We start from the raw sequence: 10,140 nt of genomic DNA on the forward strand, positions 1-10,140 counted from the left end.
CTCATTGGCGGGCCAACGTCTCTGGGCGGGCCAGGCAGAGTAAGGGGAGGAGCTGAGATTCTTGGTGACGTCATAAATACAGACATTTCAAATCAGCGCACTTGAGCCTCCGTTTTTTCAAAGGCGAGCAGAACAGCTAGTGCTCGTTTTACACCAAACGCAAGTTTTAGCCACTGGGGGACCATAGGCAGGCCAGGGGAACTCATATTTATGTTAGAAAATCTCATAAAGTGAGATTTTCATGTCATGGGACCTTTAAAAAAAAATCAATACATAGCTTTTTTTTAGCAACAAAAGAAAATGCGTCTTTTAGAGCGCCGATGACGACACTGGCATGGTAGGACTAGGTCGTTGCTGCAGACACGCGAACATCTTCTACACTCCACGGCAGAAAATAGTGATTTTAATATGGCTGGTTACGCGTTTGAGCCTGTTAGGAAACATGCCTGTAGTGTCCGACTGCCACCCGGTGGAGAGGGATACATTTCAGGCTCCAGCTCCACCTTCGGATCGTGTGGGTGTGACTGGTGTGCGTGTGGGTGCTGCCGGAGCATTGACACTGTCATTGAATCAGTCTGCTGCCGAGAGGTCTCGGTCAACCTTGACCATCTAATGGTGGGATTAGTTTGCATAACCATGCATAGGGCATTTCGGATGCTATGCGGCGAGAAGAGAGGTTTTCGAAGTGGCCATGCTCTCTCTAAGGGACGTCCGAGCGGAGACACTGGAGCGCCCCATAAATAGCAACCAAGTAACAAGGCGAAAACGATCATTCCCCCTTAGTTTTCCTTTGATGCGTTTCAGGAATATCTCTGTAAAGACGGACTCATTGCGGAAACGCAACGAGCTGTCCAAACGCTGTAGTACCTACATATTCAAGGCGCTGGTTCTCCACAAAAGTAAGTGGAGCGCATCAAGCCTGCGCGCTGTATAAAAACATTCAAGTCGAGGATGAGATGGTAGTTGTTAAACATTTTAGATTGACTAGAAATAATTTTTAATGTACAGTTAGTAATTAAATTGACCAAGGGGCTGTATTTAAAGCTAAAACAGTAATACAAAAGAAAACTAACTTTCAACAGAACTCTGACGTCGCTTCAGGCGTCCACACGAATCCCAACACGAAACCGCATAGGTCCGGATTTATTTGAAACCACCCTGGGACCATGGACCTATTAAAGAACATGGTTTATTATCTGCCTAATAACATGGTTATTAAAGACATGGTTTCACAAAAAAATCGGTTAGATGCACTTTTAGGTGGATGTTGGAGGTTTACTTTCTGGTGGATGTTGATGGATATTGCACAGATGGATATTGCACGGATGCATCTTACTATGGAACTACTTTTTCGAGTTTAACTCCCTCTGCATCAGCAATCAGCTAGTTGGCGAACAACAGGGCGAGTAGAAAGGGACATTTTTGGAACTTCTGTTTACAGACCCTACGTTGTTTAATTAGCAGTTTGGAAACATAGATCTGTGATATCGTCTGAGTAATAGTTGATACACTTTAGGGTCGGAGTGCTAGCTTGTGGAGATTGATATGACAGGGGCTGATTGACATCGAAGGGCTAGTCAGTTTTAAGGCTGCCAGCCATGCAGGGACGTCGTTAGGCCTTTTTTGGGGGGGCTAAGCCCCCCGAAGATGTTCAAAAGCCCCCCCTACATGTTACGATTTCCTTTTTACAAGGAAATCGTAACATGCCTACACTTAACATAATAAGACAGAGTATGAGTTGAAATAAATACTAATACAATTAGAAGTTGTCTTTTGGATTGAAATAGTTTCCGAGAGCGCTGGCGGGAGGGGCTAGGGCTGAGGGGTCATTTAACGTTACATTTTCTGAAGGGTCGGCGTCAGGCTGAGTAAGAGAAGTAAGAGACAAAAAGAAGACAAAACAGGATTTGCAGATCAGAGTGAAATTGTAAGTAGGTTCTAATGTGAAATTGCAAGAGGTCTACTTAAGGGACAGAAAAGGCTACATCTACTTTAATTTTAGAGTAGCCGCCCTAGACTAAGTTCAACAACGTAGCTGCTAGCCTATGATAGCTATCAGTCCCTGCAGATTGCTGTTATAATCAGCAATATTGTGGGTGTGACAAGTTACAACGAATGGCTTGCTGTCCCTAATGGTATATCATTCAACTCATTGACCAGATGGATATACGAAGGTATCTTACGAGTGTGAGGGAGAAGAAGCAGAGCATGGTGAGTGGCAGAGGAGCTGATGCCCACTTTTTTAAAGTGGACCGCAGTCGCGCTCACTCGGTTTAACTTCGTTCAATAGGGGGATTATATTCAACACGCTGGATGCGCAAGCAGAATGATCGCAAAAAGAAAATTTGTTTGACCGTTGGCCATGGTTATCTCCATGTGGTTAATTTGCAGTTGCGGTGTTAATTAGGATGATGTCAGCTTACTGTTTCATTAAACTGTAATCAGAAAACGCGGTTATATGCTATAGACCCTATAGTATCTGTGGTATAAAGGCTGGGACGAATTTCAAATTATAAATATGTACACTTTATGTTGAAAGTATAGGCCGTCGCGATTCCTGTTGAACCGAATGGTGCGGTGATTATTTTTCAAAACGAGAGCTGGTAAATCGAGAAAAATGAATGAAACTGTAATCAGACAACGCGGTTATTGCTATAGACCCTAGAGAATCTGTGGCATAAAGGCTGGGACGAATTTCAAATTATAAATATGCACACTTTATGTTGAAAGTATGGACCGTCGCGATTCCCGTTGAAACAATGGCGCGTTGATTATTATTATTTTTTACGGTTTTCGTTTACAGATTTTTCCTAAACGGTTGTGATTTACTAGTGTACTGCGGTCGGCTGCACTCCTGGCTGTGTCAAACAATGGATCACAGTAGGCTTCACAACTTTGCAGTCCTGTCAATTGAAAATGACATAGCAGTGAAGCTAAGCCGAGCCATTGAAATACATACTATATTTGGTGACCATTGACCTCTAGGGGGCGTAATAATTAACGAAGACGTGTTTTAACTCCTCTCTCTTCACATGAGTATATTTCAAACTTATTTTTAATGTCTGGTGATACTGTCAGACCGCCCTATATAGCTAATAAAATATTTCCCATGGCAACTTCAGAAATTGGCCGCCATGTTGAAAGTTGTCAATATCAATATTACATATCCACAGGCCATAGATTATGTCCAATCCTCATGAAACTTATCCTATATGGAATGTACCAAACAGCTTTTTCTAATTCAAAACCGTTAGGCCGTGACAGCCAATCGAACTTGACGTCAAAGCCGCCAAACAGGAAGTAAGCCTGTTCTCAGCAACTCTTTAACATATCATAGCCAAACTTGCTACATAGACATCATTCTGGGGACACCCAAACAATGTGCTGACCTTTGACCTCAGGGGGACGTCAAACAACAATGACTTTATTTACCGTTCCGCCCACTTACAATATAAACTGCAATTCTTACTGGATTAGATGCTTCATGAACCACCTCAAGAACGGATGCTTGATAACATTGTGTCTCTGTTAGGGATATTGTTCTGTATACCCCTATGTATTTGTGTCATTTATTCTGTCGGGCAGACGATAATGCGCCCTTACCTCTAGGTAGGGTCGTTTTTCCATTTGGTGAACATTGACGCTTACTCACATAATGCTCTAGTTCATTCCACTAGCCGTCGTTATTACCGATTACTGAGACGGCCGTCATGGTAGCCGATTACTTCCGTCCGATTACCGATACGGTCGTCATGTAGCCACCTAGCCGATTACGTGCGTTGGGCAGAATTAGTTTATCGAGTCCCGGCCGTCATGTAGCCACCTAGCCGATTACAACCGTCCGGCGGCAGAATTAGTTTATCGAGTTCCATTATGCTTGACACCCACATTGCTGCTTACAGCTATATGTATATATTTTTTTGTTTCTACTTTTTTCACATACCGTATTATTTGGCAGAATAAATATTTCAGAAAGATTCAGACTTCAATTGTTCTGTGTTGTCAAATTTCATTAGTGACTAAACTAATTCAGGGATGCACCACACCATTATGTTAACCTCTGTTCAAAGTATAGACTATTTTCAGACACAATAGAGAAATATCAGTGGCAGGCAGAAATAGGCCTAAACTTTATTTGGAAAGAGTGAGTTTATGAAACTAGCCTATATATTCTTTCATTTGCATTGATGGATTTATTTCTAAAATATTTTCCTTGAACTCCCCCCATTATGTAGACTTGAATCCTACAAACTCTTACATTTGTTTAGCTTATTTATATATATTTTTTAAAGAGGACATCCTGAAGACTCAGGAGAGGGAAGCAGGAGGTCTTAAGGCAAGTAAAGAAAAGAGAGTGAGCCAGAAAACAGGCCCTGATAGATGCTCTGCTGTACTCTCTACTGCATTGGTTCTCAAAGTGCGGCCCGCGGAATCATTCCTGGCGGCCCGCAATGGCATATATAAATATGTAAGTTATAAAAAGAAAAAAAAAAAAACTTTTTTATTTTTATTATTATATCAATATTAATATAAATAAATATAAAGAGAAAATTCGACTCTCTCTAGCTTTCAATTAAATCCTTTTACATTTGTTAGTTTTACAGTTTTTCTCAGTCGCTTTGGTACATTTCTCAGATCAGAATTGAAATTTGCAAAGCAGTAAGTGCCTTTCTCAAAACAATGTGTTCAAATAGCAAAACACCATGGATCAGAATGACAAGTCCTTGTGTCAATGTCTACGGATAAGACGGTCAAATTGCTTAGTCATGTTGTCAATATAACAGTGTACTCTGGAGGGATTTTCTGATGTAAACTATGGCTAAAGTTTTGAAGACAAATATTGTAAATTGTAAGTTACACCTTAGTGTATGTGGGAGATTGATTGCAAGAGATTGGACAAGATTCACATTTACGCTTTGACTGTTTGTACTTTAATTTGTTGACAGACCATGTCATTGCTAGAAATGTGAACATAGGAAAATCTCCTTAGGGTAAACTGTACATGCATTGCTGTAGGAATTACAGTGCAGTCATCCTACAACTCCTGACGTTCCTGTCTGTTGGGCTACAAATTCTCAGACAATGTAACATTGTGTTGTGCTCCAGCTATATATATACTTGCCAGTTCATGGTTCAGGAGATGCACCTTTGAGCTATTCCAGTACTGGTTGATCGTTGGTTGATCTAACACTTCACAGATTTCCCTTCTTAAGGGAAAGTCAAGATTCACCTGGTAGCAATTGACCAATTCAGGACAGATTTAGAAAAAAGAACAAAGAAAAGAGTCTAATGCCAGTGTATAGAAATGTATAGAAATAGGCTTGACATATTATGACAACTTGTTCAACCATTTTGCACGTAAAGACTTATGCAATGAACTAATGCCTAAATGTTGTGGGGGTGAGACTATTCCATAGAGACATTACAATACATTTTGATCAACATGATATAAGCAATTGATAATGTATGAGAGCTTAGAATTGTACATAATCATGTGCATGGATGTACCAAAGCATTTGCAACGTGTTCAAATAAATGAGAAACTGTTTTTTTCATGTGCACAAGTGACACACTGATGTGAAGATTGAACAGGTAGTTTTGAGAATTTCAATTCTGATCTGAGAAATGAACTCAAGCGACTGAGAAAAACTGTAATCCGACTGTACATTACTTTGAAAGGGTGAACCTCAGTTTCGTGATTTAGACCTCACTTGACCTCACTCCCGGAGGTCCACGGTGCAATGTTTCTTTTGACCACTGGGATGCTGACGGCGTTTCCCGGCATATTTTTTTCTTCCTTTGGCGGCCCTCAGTGAAATTTTGGGTTCCTAAATTGGCCCTCAGTTGTCAAAACTTTGAGAACCCCTGCTCTACTGTAATATGAATTAAAGAACCACTTTAAAGATGTGATGAAAAATTTTCGCATGCATTTTGGGCACTGCTAGGGGCTAAGCCCCTCCAGCCTCTAAGTCCTAGTGACGTCCCTGCAGCCATGTATTAAGGGCTGGTTTCCTATTCAAAGGCAGCCTGTGGAAATGCATGATTACCCCAGCTGCCTTGGGCCTATATAATTCATTAATGCAGCCATGGGCAATGCGATAAGATGATCCTCCTGTAGACCTGGTTGTTTGCTTTTCCGTAACCATTTCAGCGAGCCTCAGAGCCTGGCTCATTACCTGCTATGGCTGCTAGAGCAACAGAGTAGGAGTAGGTTACCATGCCAGTGACGTAGCTGATTGTTGAAATCCAACATTGCGGCACCCTGTAAAAAGTTCACCGTACAATTTAATCCCTTTAGCAAGTCCAGCCCTTTTTAGCTATTGTACCAATGAGAAGGAAGACAATACATCTGTTATATCAACTAAACAAAAAGCCGTTCGCGTTCTTTCACCCGGGAATATCTTGACGCTTATTGTGACCAAGGATGTTGATCCAGTCAAAAATTTTCATCTTTGCGACTTGATTTTGCTCAGAGTAAAGACTGTATGATCAGCGTGTTTTTAGTTAGGTTTACCATATGAGGATGGTCCGGTCAGTTGTGCTTTTCTTTTGTCCACGCTTATTCCATTGACTTGTGTCCTACTTATGTAACAACATGGAGTGAATGTTTGTTTCTGCATACACTGTAATTAAAACAAGATGAATATGCAGCTTAGAATAGATTCATCATTGATATGTAATGAAACAATGCCTCCAATCATCATAATTTCTGCTCAATTGTGCAAAGTAAATGAGAGTACTGTGGACGATTTTTGAACTTCTTTGTGGTTCCCAGAGCAATGGTAATGAGCCACCGGCAGCATACGACGCCCAGAGCCCCTTCATGAGCGAGGCCCAGAGCCCCTTCTGCTTTGAGCCCAGGTAACACCCGCACCGGCCCTCTGTCTGAGCTGTGGCTTCACGCAGCAGTGTTGTACATGTCTAAAGTCCCCTCTGTCTTGCTGCTGCCGTTAATTTCCAGCAGGCCAACCAGTGCCTGAGACCTTTACCTTTTAATGCTCATCCCTTGTCTATTAAAGTCACAATGTGTCACATATCAACTAGCTTACAGCTCCAAGTAATCTTGACATATCTGTAGTCAATGCTTTTTAATAGTGATTTCAATGTTATCGATAAAATCACAAATCATTTCCTAAAATATAAAATGCTGGCCAGCCCCGTACCTCTTTGTTTACAAGAATGGTCTTGGACACAGCCCAAACCCCGCCCTCTCTCGCCCTCCAACCGGGAAGTGACAGTTAGAGCGGACACAACACTAAAATAGTTCCTTTAATTTGTGAAAATCAATCAATGACCACCTTAACACTAAATCTCTTCCATCTTCCCCCATCGTTTGTCCTCTGTCCTCCATACGCAGTGTGGACATGAAACGCTGTCCACTCTGTGAGGTCATCTTTCCGCCCAACTACGACCAGAGTAAGTTCGAGGAGCATGTGGAGAGCCACTGGAAGGTCTGCCCCATGTGCAGCGAACAGTTCCCACTCGACTGCGAGCAGAAGATCTTCGAGAACCATGTTCTGACGCACTTCGACGGCAACGTGCTTAACTTTGAGTAGACAATGGTTAAATCCCATCTGCTTGGCCTGTATATCTTCTCCGCTCAATCACATCAACTTCTCTTACCGCATGTTCTAGTGTGAAGATCTGCTCTTTAGGACCTTATAGTATTTTTGTTTTGTCTGCTGTTATCTTTGTTAGTTCGAAGGTGGTTTGACATAAAAAAACGTGAGATTGTTTCTGACCTTCACTTATAACCCAGGGCTTCTATATTCGGCGATGAGATGTGCAGATCTAAATAGGTTATTTTTAATGGTGCCTAAGTTCCTTCATTTGGGTATGACTTAATTAAGAGCTAAGACTGTTCTTCACTTGGTTCTGTCGTAGCTCTATTTTTTTCACTCGATTTTACAAATCAGGAAAAGAGGCAAAATGTGTTTGTTTACCAAACGTACATTGGACTCCATCTAACAAAACTCAAACAACCTCTTCAGATAGCAGCCTAGTGCACAATATGCAGGAGCGGAGAAGGAATTGCTTGTGTGATTACATTAACAAATTATTTCATGTGATGAAATCATATACTTTGTTTTTTCATATATGTAAACAATGATGTTGTAAAAGCCTTGATGATTCATGTACACTCTCATCGATTGTCTGTCTTGGTCAACTTCGGATGTTTGATTTCATTAATTATTTCAGTAACCGTCTGGATGATGCCTTGCATCTATTTGGGTCTTTGGTGCATGCCAGGCTTCTGTTATTTCTTTCTGTTCTCTTCAGACTTCCAACGATAACTTATGTATTTTAAAATGTTTGATTTGTTTTTAGCAAGCTCCATGTATTGCTTATTAAAGAATAAAGTCTGTTCAAAAGTCATCGGTTTGTTTTCAAAAGCATGCTTGTGAATTTGAATTCATGCTTCAGAAAAAAATTCTTCAGACTCAAAGTTAACAAGAAGCAGCTTTATTTTGAAAGATACAGTAAATCTAGAACAACCGATTGCATTGTAATTATCAAATACACGTGTGTATATATGTTTTACAGGCCCACCGGACTCTCTCCCTCCCCATTTTTACTCCACTAACTCCTGTAATTCCATTATGCCATTTTTTTTTTTTTTATACTTCTTTTTATTTGTGAGACAGGTAACATACAGCCATGACCTCCTCATGTCTGCGGACGCTGGACTACTCACCATCCTGATCCTCCTGGACCTGAGTGCAGCTTTTAACAGCATTTCCCAGACCATCCTCATCGACCGATTAGCCTCTCTTGGAATATCTGACACACCTCTGGACTGGTTTAAATCATATCTATGTGGACGTACTCAGTTTGTCCAACTCAAAAAATGTAGCTCCCATTCTTCCTCCCTCTCCTCTGGTGTACCCCAAGGTTCTGTCCTTGGACCCCTCCTGTTTATTATCTATCTCCTCCCTCTTGGCCATTTTTTACGTAGATATAATATTCAGTTCCATTGTTATGCAGATGAAACCCAGCTCTACTTGTCCACCAAACCCACCCCGACCCTCCCTCCCACCTCCCTCTCCGATTGCCTCCAGGAAATCAGATCCTGGTTCTCCCAAAACTTTCTCAAACTCAACTGTGAAAAAACTGAATTACTCCGTATTGGCACCAAATCCAACCTCTCTAAAATAAATAACTTATCCATCTCCATTGAAAATTCATCAGTTTCCCCCTCTCCCCAGGTCAAGAGTCTGGGTGTCATCCTGGATAGCACCCTATCATTTCAGTCCCATATCAATAATGTCACTCGGGCAGCATACTTCCATCTACGTAACATCTCTCGCCTTCGCCCATCTCTCTCCCCCAACAGTGCTGAAATTCTGGTTCACACCCTGGTCGCATCGCGTCTGGACTACTGCAACTCTCTCCTCTTTGGTTTACCTGCTAACAGTGGTGTATAAAGTACTCAAAAGCCATACTTAAGTAAAAGTACAGATACCTTACTTGAAAATTACTTAAGTAAAAGTAAAAGTCACCTTTTAGAATAGTACTTAAGTAAAAGTATTAAAGTATCTGATCTTTACTGTACTTAAGTATCAAAAGTACTTTTCTGATATTAAATGTACTTAAGTACTGAAAGTAAAAGTACAAGTAACTGCTGTTAATAAAAAAGCAAAGGGTCAGAATTTTGAGAATAATGGAGTTTATTTCAACTAACACAAACACAATAGGCAAAACTCCACAAGGCCATAAACACTTCCGGTCCAACCTACCTCCAGGACCTCCTCACCGCTCATTTTAAATCAAGGACACTCAAACCTCCTTGCAGTGTTAAAGTGTGCTATACAAATTAAATTAATTATTTATCATTATTAAAACAGCACCGAAAGTGTGTGTGTGTGTGTGTGTGTGTGCGTGCGTGTGTGTGCGTGCGTGTGCGCGTGTGTGTGTGCGCTGGTACACGTTACTTAATATTGATTTTGGTGTCATCCAGGATCGCGGATTTTCGGAAAACTTAAGTCCCTGCCCAAAAAGGGTATTTAAATTAGCTTTGTAGCAAAAATGGCACATATACAGCGTATTGAAGTGTATAAGATAGTGTTGTAATACTGCGTGTACAAACCAGCCTGATACAAATAGAAGAATTTTGATAGCCCTTGCCCTCGTCCTAGCCAT

At 41.1% G+C, this 10,140-nt stretch overlaps 1 protein-coding gene across 1 annotated transcript in view; it reads left to right on the forward strand.

Annotated features, from left to right (window-relative positions):
• Positions 1–8,376, forward strand: part of tax1bp1b (Tax1 (human T-cell leukemia virus type I) binding protein 1b) — a 60,731-nt gene extending 52,355 nt beyond the window's left edge. The window contains exons 17-18 of the mRNA XM_030369483.1: positions 6,776–6,861; positions 7,358–8,376. Coding sequence (XP_030225343.1) covers positions 6,776–6,861; positions 7,358–7,556 — 285 coding nt within the window. The 3' untranslated portion in view covers positions 7,557–8,376. The remainder of the gene's footprint in view (positions 1–6,775; positions 6,862–7,357) is intronic.
• The last annotated feature ends 1,764 nt before the right edge of the window (positions 8,377–10,140 follow it).

Source organism: Gadus morhua, chromosome 11 (genome assembly GCF_902167405.1).
Source record: "Gadus morhua chromosome 11, gadMor3.0, whole genome shotgun sequence".
Classification (NCBI taxonomy): domain Eukaryota; kingdom Metazoa; phylum Chordata; class Actinopteri; order Gadiformes; family Gadidae; genus Gadus; species Gadus morhua.